Source organism: Antechinus flavipes, chromosome 6, assembly GCF_016432865.1.
Source record: "Antechinus flavipes isolate AdamAnt ecotype Samford, QLD, Australia chromosome 6, AdamAnt_v2, whole genome shotgun sequence".
NCBI lineage: Eukaryota > Metazoa > Chordata > Mammalia > Dasyuromorphia > Dasyuridae > Antechinus > Antechinus flavipes.
In genome coordinates this window covers 214,299,859-214,313,849 of record NC_067403.1, presented here as the reverse complement: position 1 = coordinate 214,313,849, position 13,991 = coordinate 214,299,859, and the positions used below count along the sequence as shown (strand labels likewise).

At 33.5% G+C, this 13,991-nt stretch overlaps 1 protein-coding gene across 4 annotated transcripts in view; it reads right to left on the bottom strand.

Moving 5' to 3' along the window:
* Positions 1–13,991, bottom strand: part of FAR1 (fatty acyl-CoA reductase 1) — an 89,867-nt gene that overhangs the window by 32,043 nt on the left and 43,833 nt on the right. For all 4 annotated transcript variants that reach the window (XM_051964082.1, XM_051964080.1, XM_051964081.1 and 1 more), the window contains exons 2-3: positions 11,043–11,238; positions 3,014–3,189 (exon numbers count right to left, since the gene is read on the bottom strand). In XM_051964082.1, the coding sequence (XP_051820042.1) occupies positions 3,014–3,189; positions 11,043–11,231 (365 nt within the window). In that variant the 5' untranslated portion in view covers positions 11,232–11,238. The remainder of the gene's footprint in view (positions 1–3,013; positions 3,190–11,042; positions 11,239–13,991) is intronic.

The window sequence follows — 13,991 nt, the reverse complement described above, 5'->3', positions numbered from 1 at the left end:
ATGCATAATCACTGGCTAGGACATGGAAATAGCTTCACTAAAATAAGTTTGATTTAAAATGGTATCCATAAGATTAAGATAAGGAAATTTTTAACAAAAGTAAGGATCTTTAGAGTTCTAGTTATTGTAAAAGCTATATATCACTTTATATTTGCAACAAAATGGTTGTTTAAGGAATAAACTGAAAAGAAAATAAGATGGAAAATGAAAAACTGTAAAAACTATAGAAAAGTCTTCTCTCCACTGATAGTGGAGTCAATATAGTTACACTATAATATCCTATTTCCTAATGTGATATAAGAGGAAGTAGAAATGGCACTAAAGCAAATGAACATAAAAGGAACAAATGAACTAGACAAAGGATGATAAAAGGAATAAATGAACTAGAGAAAGTATGTAAAAAGGAGCTCAAGCCAGGGGAGACACAATTTAAGGGTATGTGGAAAGTAACTAAAAAGAAGAGAGGTAATATATAGCATTAAAAAAAGGGGAAATGAGGAAATATTTACCCCTGATACTATATATATATATATATATGTATGTATGTATGTATATGTGTGTGTGTATATTTGTATGTATGTATATATATGCACAAATATATAGATACTTACATCTACATATATAGCATTTCTTCCAAAGCTACCACAGAGTTAACTATTTTGTATTTATTCATTCAAATTTGTTTTATGTATACTTATTCAGGTATTTCTATCGCCCCTACTGAAATGTAAATTCCCTGAGAGTAGACATATTTCATTCTTTGTATTTGTAGTCCCAAAGTTTGGCACACAGCAGACTGTTAATAAGTGAATGCTAACTGATTTACGGAGTACATTAAATTCTGTTCATCATTTAATAATCTTACTATATTTCAGTTTCAAAATAATCATGTTTTCACAAAGGCAGTGTATGCCAATGCCCAAGGCTCAGGTGGAGCTCAATGGCAAAGATTAAAGTTAAAAGCCCCTTAAGGTAAAAGTCAGACACCAGTATGATGAATGTCACTCAGAAAGTAAGAATTTCACTGAAATGACTAAGTTGTCCCTCACCACAAGAAGGAGAGGAAAATAGCATCCTTTCTCCTTTCTTTGTGTATTGTTAGAAGAATAATGGGTTCAGAGTAGAACATATGGATCTGAATCCTTGCTCTGCCACCAACTAACTGTGTGACCTTTGGCAATTCACTTACCACTTATAAATCTCAATGGAAATGGGGGAAATATACAACCTACTACCTTACAGGAATTATGGGGATCAAATGAGAATTCTAAATGATTTGTAAACATAAGCTCTGCCATAAAAAATAGAAAAAGAACAATTGGCAGTAACAAATATAGAGATTTCTTCCTCAGAAGGGAATGTCTTACTTTCCTTGCACTTTTATCCTTCCAAGAGAGATTACTTTGTAAAAGTTAATTTACCTAATTAAAAACCAAGTCAACAAGCATTTCTTAAAATATTTACTATGTGCCAGCACTGTGCTAAATGGCATAAATATAAATACAAAGAGAAAGTCAGTTTTAGCCCTCAAGAAAGTTTACATTCTAATGGAGTAAAAAAAACACTCACAAAGAAGTCAAAAAAGGAGAGGGCTGGACTACTCAGGTGGGTCCATCTAGAAAGTGAGGTGTGAACCCCGGAAAGGAATAAAGACATGACTGGCTTAAGGATCCTAAAATCCTTAAAAAAAAAAGTCCTGTCAAAAGCAAGTGCTATTTTCCCTGGAGAAGCTTTCTGACTAAAATCAAAACAGCACTCCTTTAAAAGTATATGGAACTACTCAAGAAAGAAAATGAAATGAGTCAAGAGAACCAACAATACATCATAAATTTCCTTAAAATGGAATCTGTTCTGGGAAGAATCCATTAGTCAGAGGAAGGGGCCTGGAGGAATCTGTTAGTCAGAGGAAGGGACCTTCTGTGAGGAAAACTTCTTCTAATGTGAGAATTCCAGGGTGAAATAAACATGTTCGCCTTTTCAGCCCAGCTAACAGATTTTCATCACAAAGGCCAGTATCCTTTAATTTCTCCTTGCAATAGTGTTATGCCAAACAGATGTTTTGGACTAAATTAATAGTAGAAAATCTGACCAGAGACTAAGGCACTATGGCCACAACATGCTTCTGTTGTATAGCTTTATGGTAATAATATGCAATATAAAAAGATCTGACCTGTTTACAAAATTTTTGTGACAACTACAAAATTTTTGTAACAACTACTTTATAAAAACAAACAAAAAATGTAAACCTTTAAAAATCAGGAAACTAGTTTCCAGCCCCTGCAAATTCTTGGTGCAGAAATATCTGCTTTGTTAGCTGCTATCACATTGTAATAAGAAAAGCATTGAAACCTTGGATTCAACAGTAACAGGAGCTTGTCATTCTGAAAACTTACTGGCAAAGTAGTGAAGCAACATTTGAACAAGGCGGGTTTTCCCCCTGCCATCTTAAGAAGAGACATCATTACAAGTAATTTTTTAAAAAAATTTACACTACTTAGATTTCTAATAATGTTGAGTATTTTAAAAATCTAATCCCCTCTCCAAAAAATAGTCCTGCCAAAAGCAAATGCTATTTTCCCTGGAGAAGCTTTCTGACTAAAATCAAAACAGCACTCCTTTAAAAGAATATGGAAATACTCAAGAAAGAAAATGAAATGAGTCAAGAGAACCAACAAAACAATCCTAAATTTTTCCATCAGCTTCCTTTCCTTCTCCTTCATTTTACTTCTCTGAAATAGAGGGTAAAGCTTTGATCTTAGCTACGACTGGTTTTTGGTAATAGTTTTTCAGCATTTTTAAACTGAAGAAAGGGAAGGAAAAAAGCTAACTATTCTGAAAACATCAGAACAATGAAAACCACACAACACATCCGGCTAAGTATTGCATATAATTTCAACACACTTTCACAAAAAAAAAAAATAAAAAGTAGGTTATACTGAAGAAAATTTTTTATTTTACCCTCTATCACAGAGTTTTAAAAGAAACTGCCAAAATGAATAAATTTCAAACTTACCTTAAATTTTCATTAAATCTGACAGTAGCTGCACAGTGGAATATGATATTAGTAGAATCTAAGATGATCTCTTGGTCTTCTTCAGTAAGGGCCAGTTTCGGTTGCGTGAGTTCACTGCTGATTGCTATGATTTTTTGTCTAAATTGTGGATTTTCATCCCTCAGTCTGTCAAAAAGCTGTATTAAAAAAAAAAAGGAAAATAGGCTACAAAACATTGTATTTTAAAAAGTTCTTTGCAAGAACAGATGCAAAAAATAAAGCCTGCAAAGATTTCATGATATAATTAGGTAGATTTAAGTAATATTGGCTTACAAGAAATGGACTTCAAATACAAAGGTTAAAGACATCAAAAAGATACTACCCACCATGCCACAGAAAATCACCAGGACTAAAAAGTCTGACACTACTTTAAAACGCTTTGTCACTATACTGGGCCAGCCATTTTTGGACAACTTATCCACCACCCTTTTTCTTTCTCCTTTTTTGTCTTCAATTCATACTAGATTTGTTAGCTTATCACAACCAAGATAGACAACTTCATCACTATGAAAGTGAAAACATTTTCATATTCCTAGCTAAAGTGAGTCTGGGATCTCTTTCACAAATTCCTCCTCCTTAATCACTCACTATCAGTTATTTTCTGAAATACAGGTCCATATCATATCAACTCCATACTCAATTATCAAGTGTTTTTCATTTATCTCCAGGATCAATTAAAAAATCCTCGGTTTGGCAATTCAAATTCCTTCCAAACTTGCTTTCCACCACCCATGTACATATTTCTGGTCTTCTTATACCTATGTACACTTTGATCAAGTGATAATGGCTGCTTCCCCTATTTCTCAAACAAAACATTTCATCTCCAGAATTTAGGAATTTACATACATACACACACACACACACACACACACACACACACACACACACACACACACATCCCTCTAGAAAATTTTCCTTCCTCATTTCTACTATTTAGTTTCCTTCAAGATCCATCAAAAAATCCTAGTCTAGAGAAAATCTCTCACTTCTCAATGCTAGTACCTTCACTTCAAGTGAATATTATCTATTTGCTCTATATTCTAGCTTGTTTGTACACAGTTATTTGCATGTTGCTTTCCCTAACCCTCATTAGATTTTGAACTAGTTAAAAGCAATGATGATATAGTTCCTTTTCTTTGTAACCCAGAGCTTAGCACTGTGATTGACACAGAATAAGTAGTACATATATGATTACTGACTATGGGATTTGAAATCACTCCTCCTATTCCTCATCCATCTCATGGCTTTAAACTCAAATATCTAATGAATTCTCATTGATTAAATGATCACTTCTATACAAAGGAAGTGAATAATCTATAGAGAATCTATATAAAATAAAGAAATAATCTATAAAGAACTTAGAAGAGGCCTTAGAGATATCCTATCTAATATTTGTTTTTCAGATGAGACAAAAATACCTCCAGCTCCAGTTTCTCACTGACTCTATGCTTTCAAGTTCTAAATGCTTGTCAGACTAGCTCACACGAATACTTCACTGTTACTTTAAAGACATGTCCCCAAACTTATCCTTAGCCAGTTGGCTTCCCTTCAAGAAAAAGATGGCATTTGAACTGGACCTTGAGGGAAGGGCAGAATTTCAATACAGTTTCTGGGGAAGAATATTCCAAACAAAAGAAACAGTTTGAAGAGGGTGCATAAGCAATTATGAGGTATGATTATCAAACGTCTTGCACCATCCCTACCACACTCCAAAAAGGTTTTCCACATGAATTTGCACAAAACATTTAATTCAGAAGACATCAAAAAGGTTTTTCCACATGAATTTGCATAAAATGTTTAATTCAAAAGACCCCCCCCCCCTTTTTTATATAAATTTATTTTCATTCCGCCGGCACTCAATCTAATTCAAAAATGTTTAGATTCCAGATATTTCTACTTAATGACAGATACAAAATAATTGGCACAGTTAAAATTTGATTCAACAGTAAAATGGCTCATACTGATTAATGCCTACTTCTCTCTTGATCCCTTAAAACCAAAAAATGCCCTTAAGGGTTCTAGAATAGGTTCCTCAACAAAAATAGAAAAGCCAAGAGTTCAAGCAATTGGTAGGGTAACATTTTAAATAGTAAATCTAGTCTAAATTTAGTACCAAACCTAGAAGTAAACCTTTCATGTGCAGAACAAAGCTAAATCTTTGTTTTGCAAGGTAATAAACATTAACATGAGAAACATTTAGTAGGTAACACATTTGAGGAAGGAAAACATCTCAGCATGTTGTGTTATTTGTTTGTGACCTAAAATGATCCTACTTCCTTTCAGCAAAGTCAAACTATCCTAGAATAATCTGACAAAATACAAGGTTTATTACTATAGTTTTAAGCTATGAGCAAAAGTCACCAAAGTACTACCTAACAGCTAAATCTGGCCAACTAGCTGCTTTTATGCAGCCTGGGAGCTAAAAATGGCTTTTAATGCTTTTCAATACAACTTTATTTTAAAATATAAAAACCATAGCTTTGGATTTCAGGTTTGGAACTGTAGTTTGCCAACTATGCCACTGAAGTTTAACACTGCACAAAGACTTTTGGGGCACCCTGTACATTAAAGGGCTTTTTTATTTTCTCTCAGTTCTGGGCAGAATTCTACTTCAGTTACTAATAAGAAAGTTGAAATTGAGTTGCTAAATTATAAAATGCAACCCCCCAGGAACCTCCTACTTCCAGCCAAGAAAAGCAAGATTCATGCTCTTTCTAATTCAAAGTTGCATTGATGAGTGATGATCATCCTATCCCTCTCTGTGCCTCAGTTTCTTCTGTAAAATGAAAAGACTGAATCAGAATAACCTGCCGAGTCTGTTTTACTAATCCTACCCCAATCTCTCTGGTGATCTTCCATCTCCCAACTCCAACTACTCTTCAGACATCTCAAAGAAGATGTCCAGAGAAATAAATATTAAAATCAAATATGTCCAAAGTGGAATTCATTTTTCTTTCCCCCTAAATCCAACCTTTCTCCAAATTTCTGTACTGCTAAAAGGCACCATAATCCTCCCAGTCTCACAACAGTAATCATCCTTGCCTGTGGGAATCCTTACTAACTGCTAACTAATTAGAGTTGATCTAATCTTACAAGAAGATGTTTTGGCCAGAACCTGAAACAAGGTACTAAGTAGAACTAATTAAGACAAGGCTTGTGTTCACACCTTTACTCATTGGAGTCCACAAGTATGCTAGCTTCACAAAGTACACTTTCTAACTTCAAGGGAGTCCACACCTCCCTTAAAGCTCATTGGGCCAGAGAGCACTATGGGAGAAAACCCATAATCCCATTCTCTCAGAAGAGTCAGATAAAAGGCCAGCGATGAGGGATCTATGGCAGAATACATTTTTTCCTCTTGGCTGGCTGGTCGTGCTGGACTCGAGAGGAGCGACTTTGGTGCAGAGAACACTTTGACGGATTTCAGTGGAGCTACGCCAGAAGCCCTCTCTCCGCGGCAAGTTGGTGGCTGGGCTCCCCAGAAGGAGAAAAGAGAGACATTCCATCTCTGTGTTGATTGGAGGCCGAAGAAAGCAGAGGCAGAGGCTAAAGGACAGAACCTTTGGATTTGGAGACATCCGAAGGGCTCTAAGCCTCTAAACCGGCTGTGCTTTGAGAAGAACAAGAATGCCAACATTTGAACTCATAACACTTGCCTTTTCACTCTCTCTCATCTCAGATATCTAATCTGTTGCCCTGACCTGCCAACTTTACCTTTGTAACATCTCTCACTTAAGCTTCCTTCTTTCTTCTGACACCATCACTACTTTGTCCTCATCATCTCATGCCTGAATCATTGAAATAGTCTGCTGATAAGGGCGACTTACTTTAAGTTTCTCACCATTCCAAACTCTAAATGGAGATTCAGTTGCCAAGGTAATTTCCTAAAGCTCAAGTCTGATCTTATCACTCTCTCCCAATCTGCCTCCCCCCCCCCAAAAAAAAAAAAAACAGCGTAAATTTGTGGTTTCCTATCACTCCCATGATAAATACAAAATCCTCTGTTTAGCATTCAAAGCCTTCAAAGCCCAACAAACATACACCTTTCTTTTCTAACTTTCTTCATCTTACTCCCACCAACATAAACTCTTTAATCCAGTGCACTGGCATCCTGGCTATTCTATCTGCAAAACACTCCATATCTTAACTCTGGGCATTTTCTGAACATGTCCCCTGAGTTTGCAATACTTTCTTCCTCATCTATGCCTACTGGCTTCCCTCTTTCTTCAAGTCATAACTAAAATCCCACCCTCTAAAAGAAACCTTTCACAAACTCAATTCTAGTGCCTTTCCTCTTTTAAATATTTCCCATTATACTGTACATACAGTTTGTGCATATCTGTTTGCTTTTTTGTCTCCCCCTTTAGATTGTGAACTCCCCAAAGGCAGAACTGTCTGTGCCTCTTTTTTTTATCTCCAGTGCTTAGCATAAAGTCTAGCATATGATGGCACTTAATAAAATGCTTGCTGACACTTTAGTTACAATATAAAACCTCACCTATTTCAGCTATTATTCTTCCTGCTGATACCACACACTAAAGTTAAGAAATCATCTTTGATTCATTCCTATTTCTCATCTCTTAAAGCTATAATCCAAGTCTCAATTATCTAACTCTATTGGATCTCCTAGTCTCTTTGCCAACAGTCCACCAATTCATTCTGTATACTACCTTCCAATGTAATCTTAAAATACTGCTGTCTGTTAATTTACTCAAAAGATTCTAATGCAATCTCACAGTCCATAAGATAAAGTTCCAAATTTACTTCCTAACATTTAAGGTCCTACTACTTTATTAACATTCCTACTCCTCCCCACCATAAACTTACTATTCTTATTTCAAAGTGATTTCTTCCTCTCTTTCTAATACTAGTTACTTCCTAAATAAACTGCTCTTCCAAATCTAATCAACAACTACCAACATATACTCTTACTTCCTCTCTAAAGTCTTTCCTGATCATTTCTTCAACTATATCATTTTCTTCCTCCAGAACCCAAAATAAAAGAACTAGAAGAGATTTTAGAAATCTTCTAATCTAACTCCACCCTACTCCCATCCCTATCCTACTCTTGGGGAAAACTGATAGGCAGAGGCATTAATTAACATGTCCAAGGTCAATGACCACTTAATAGTTGAGCTGTGGTTAGTACAAGAGTGTTCATTTTCTATATTTGAGGTCCTCAAATTTCAAGAGAAATAAAATTACAGAATTTGAGGGAGAAAGGCATCAACCATCTTATTATGCAGAAAACGAAGGTCCAGAGAAATAATGTAAATTTGTAATTTACAATAAGTGAAGGAACACAACCAGGTATTTTGACATCTTTTAATTAATATGACAATTATTTCTCAAGCACCTATAATATTGCAAGATATTCATGATACCAATATGTTTAAAAAAAAAAAAAAAGCCCGTTTTCAAGGTGCTCCAATGCTATTAGATCGAGACATAATCCAAGGTTTTTTGTATAGTAGGAACAACCTGGGAAGGATAGCAAGAGGAAATAAAGTTATATTATTATGTTAGCATATAACAAATTCAAATGAAAGATATGGATAAATCTTTCTTCATATTAACTAGTCAAGAATTTAACTTTAGTAGGGAAAGAGGAATTCAGGATTTCTGGACATCTACTAGAAGACTCAATCTGCTAGAAGAAGGGCACCTAATACAACTGTTAGCAAGTGAAGAATTTCTCTCTCCATAAGAACAGAGATGCTCTATTCTAAATTTAATTCTGACCAAAAAAGAAGCAACCAATGAAGGATTAGGAATCTTAGGAAAAAGTGCCCATGTCACCCAAGTGTTCATAAAAGCCAAGAAAAGAAACATTAGTATAACATGAGTATGTTAGAATATATGAATACATATTTTGTGAAAGTAGACTTGAAGCTACCTCAAAACATTTATGAATCTCTAAACATTTAACAGACCATATTATAAAGAAAAAACCATTAAGGAAAAAAAGAGAAAGGCATCTACAAAAATTGGACCTTAACATTAATATATATATATATATATATATATAATATAATATAACTTTATTTCCTCTTGCTATCCTTCCCAGGATATATATATATGTATATATATATATAATTCACATTCACACAGCATGCTAGTTTATAAAATACTTTCCTCAAAGTGGCCTTTCCATTGAATATGGCCTGTGAAATAGACCAAAATGTTTAAAGAACATATTCAAAGAAGGAAAGGGAATATAAAAGTTCAAGGACACTAACTTTGTAAATTATAGGACAGACTAAAATATTAATCAATATTAAAACTCTGAAAATTCATTATATAAGTTGATTTTTAAATCTGGGAACTGAGGTTAAAAATCATCTTAAAAATATATGATTTGACTTTTACAGGAATGTTTTGCACAACTTTACATGTGCCTTTTCAATTTGGGGGGATATAGGGAAGGAGAACTCAATGTTTTAAAAAAACAAATGTTAAAACTGCATGTAACTATGGAAAAATAAAATTTTAAATAAGGGATAAAAATTACATGATAATCAAAACATTATAAATTTATCTGAAATATTCTCATGGAGCAAATAGTAATTATAAAAAAAAGAGTCAATTTAGTTCAGGTTTCAGAAAGAGGGTAGTGGGTCTACTTAAAGGAATGAAAAGCATTTTCTGTTTCAAAACACTTCCTATTTAATGAAGTTATGTACAGTGAATTAAACAACCAAAGGATAAATACATTCTATTACTAAAACTATACACACGAAGACAATTCTAAACAGCAAAAGTATGGGAGAACAGGGAAGGGAACCTTATATATATCTTTCAGGCCTCTGTGACACTGTAAAGAATGGCTCCCTAGGTACCTAAAAAAATTGAAACACTAAATTCAACCATCCTTAAGGACACATGTGCTCTGGATAGAAAGATTTTCCCCACATAACTAAAACTTAATTCATTAAAGCTAAAACTTTTTTAATGCCATATTCTTCAAAAATATTTTAGAAATAGTATATAGGAATTATAATGTAATTTTTTCTTTACCTAAAAGCACCATCATTACAAACCACATAAATGACCTCAGACCATTTATTATTTTATCAATGTTAATCTCCTCCAACATGACTTTTTCTGCTGTTCCTCCTTACCATTGTCTGTAGCTTTGTTTGTCTATCCCATTTCTACCACTTAGCCTCCACTGAATTAAATCTTGTCAATTCTGCTGTTTTCTATTCCCTTCTGTGTTTTTTTTTTGTGTGTGTGTTCTTTCTTATTTCCTATCTCTTTTTTTCCTGCTTCTTTTCAATTTAAGAATTAGTGAGACCTTGTTTAACACTTCTCACCAATGATGATTCTGTTCTTCAAATCTGTTGACTGAGCCATCAATTCATGCCTTCTTTGAATTTTGTGGGATTTCTCAAATATTTTCAATACTCTTCAGAGTAGCTTAATTTCTCCCCCTAGATTATCAATGTTCCCTGGGGTTGAAATATCAGAAAGATGACAGCTTGAAAATTAAAGTATTACTGTACACTTCCAAAGAGTAACTGACAATACAAGAAACAGGTATCAATGACCTTTATTAAAAAAAAAAAAGCGGGGGTGGCATACTTCCAAACAAAAGGAATACTGACAATGCTTATGTATTTAGTAGGTTGCTCCCAAAACATATTAAAATGTTTTTACTATTCTTCAAAATGCTTAAATGCCTTGTATCAAAAGAAAAGGTGTTTAATACTACTATTTTTCAAATTAGCCTCAATAGTTAGAAATTAATATCTTTCCAAACAAAAATCTATTCTCTAACTTTAAAAAAGTACTCACACTCGTGATTAATAACTTTTCTACTTCTCAGCACATTTTGAATATTTAGTGATAACCCACACAGATACTGCATACTAAAAGGTTTCAAGAGTTCTGGCAAGGTGCAATCCCCCTTTCTCTAATACACAAAGAAACATTTTATAGCTATGTATTATGTAATATATATTTTCTATTGATCATTTTCTGGACTTACCTTGCCACTAATCACCTCCTCCACTCTTTCCTGTGGAGTCTGGCCAGCTTTCTGTCTCACTAACACGTACACTGAATTCACCTTAGGACAAGACCGAAGTAATTTTTCGAGAAGCACCTTCCCCAGGAAGCCAGTAGCACCTGTGAGTAGGACATTCTTTCCTTCATAGTATTCTGGAATTGAAACCATTCTGTCCCTAGGGAAAATAAAGTAAGCACTCATAAGTAAAATGATCTTATTATTTAGAATTTGTCTCATTAACAAAAACTGAATACAAAACAAAATGAAAGAACTTCATATATCTCAGGATAGTAATAAGGATTCAAAAAATTGAGAAATGGAAGAAACTTCCTCTACTCATCTCACCTATAAGGAGTCATCCAGCCTCAGGTCTAAGATTTTCAGTGAAAAAAAAAAAAAAAACAAAACCCTTTCCCTCCTGAGGAAGTCCATTTCACTTTTGGACAATTTTCATTGTTTGGAATTTTCTTTCTTTCTATAATGGTGAAACATCTTCCACCTACCTTCTGAGGCCAAGTGGAAAAAAATGTAATTTATCTTCCTCAAAATAACATTTCCAAAACTTTTGAAGATACATAGTAAGTGCTAAGTAAATGCTGATTGACAACTATCATGCTTTCTTTAAGTCTTCTCTTCATCAGGCTAACCATTCTTGGATCCTTCAAATCCTCAGAGGAAAAGAGCTGAATTTGGAATTAGAGGACATGGTTTCAAAAGATGCTTCTGCCAAATACTTAAGACAATTCACTTTCCCTACTGGGGCCAAGATTTCTTCAAATGGAAATGAAACAACTGGCCAAGGTAAATTCCAAAGTCTCTTCTAATTCCATATCTATGATGCTAAGATCCTGGTGGTTTTTATTATCCTGGCATGCATCCCTTATATCTTCTTCAATTCATCAATAATCTCTTAGTCTTTAGGTTCCACAATGACAAGGACTATAAATATTTTCTCTCAAAATACCTTGCCTAATGCTGTTCCTTAATATTTTTCTTTTTATTTTTTTAATAAAAATAATTTTTTAAATCTTTTTTTTAAAAATAAGATTTCAGAGAGTTTTCCAAAGCACTCCACGCCTCCTTTTCATTAGGATAAAATTCTTTAATTGTAGGTCAAATCCTATTATTATAAATACTAAAGGGATTCAAATTCAATAAATATTTAGATATTTCAAAAGAAATGCTATCATATAAAAAGTTACTTTCTGAATATCATGTAAAACTTGCTTTCTGAAAGATTATTTAAAATTCTTGGTGAAGTTATGTGTGTGGATAAATTCTATTAACTATTTTTTAAAACAATTCTATCTATGGAATATCTAAATTATTTTTTTTAATTGAGAAAATACTAAAAAAAATCACTTTTATGTGACAAATGTTGCCTTAATAACCAAAACATGGAAAAATAAAGAACCACAAAGCACTTATCACTAATGGATATCAATTCAATTATCTAAAATAAAATCCTAGCAAAAAGATTATAGTAATATAATCAAAAAAGTATACACCATGACTAGGACAGATTTATATGAGGGAATGCAAGGCTCCTTTGTCACAATTTGATAAGATCAGAAATGTAGAGTTGACAGCCACCTCAGAGACAATTTAATCCAATTACCTCATTTTACACATAAGAAACCAGAAGTCAAGGCTGGCTAAGTGATTTGCCCAGGGTCACATAGTAAACAGCTGAGTCAAGATTTGACTCCCAATACAGTGTCTCTAAAATACAAAATTTATATAAATGGATACAAAGAGAAGTAAACAGGACTAGGAAAATAATTTACACTATTAAAGCAATAGAAAGGGAAAGAACCCAAAGAACATTAAGAAAACATCTCCCCAAGGTTCTTTGCAGAAATGGGGAGTCATGAATGTGGATCACTATATAAATCTTCAGAATTTTTTGAAGTGTTTGGCTGAATTTATTCTTTTTTATTATAAGTAAAGGAGATGGTAAATAAGGGATGCAATGGGAATAGAGCTTTTTAAAAATTCACAACATAAAAAAAAAATTAGTAGAGTACTTGATTGGATGTTTTACCTAACTATGGCTGAAAAAGAATTCTAAACAAATCAAGGAACACAGGAAGGCCACAAAAAATGAAACAAATAACTTCAATTATATGAAATTGAAAACCTTTTGCAGAACCAAAATCAATATAGCTTACAATAGGCAAGAAGACTGACTGACTGGGTTGATGAAGAAGGAAGACTTTTCCTTATAACCTTCTAATGACCAAGATATAGAGGTTTAACAATCATAAAATGAAAAACAAGAGACATATTGTACATGGATAAGTGGTCAAAGATATAAACAATCTGTTCTCAAATTATCAAATTACTTATAATTATATTTTAACATCATTCCAAATCACTAATAAGAGAAATGCAAATAAAACAATTCTGAGGTTTTATCCAGGAAACTGTCAAAGAGGACAAAAAAAAGAAATAATGATCCCAAGGAAGAGAAACAATTATACACTTATCTAGAGTTTGCTCTTCCAAATCTCTGAATCTTTTATAAATTTTTGTAGTGGCTTTACAACTGTGGTAGGACTTTTGTTATATACGAAAAGATTAATAAAGCTGAAAAATAACTGGAGTTTGGCAGCATTCTCTTGACTAGAGTTAACTGCTCTTAGAGAATAACTATAAAAATCTAAAAATTAGCACCCTGATTTCAGAAGACTCAAAAGTTCAAGTGATCCAAAAGGTATTGGAAAAGGTGAAGAGCAGGCACGAATAGGTTGCACCTTATTCCAAATGTATATTTACACAAGAGGAGTGTAAAAGACATTATCTAAAACATATATGAAAAGGAAGTGAGTCAGTCTTATAAAGAGAATAAGGTACAAATAAATAAAAAACATATAAGAATTGACTGTTCCCAAAAATTTTAGAGTCAGATCAATGCTTCTAGCATGT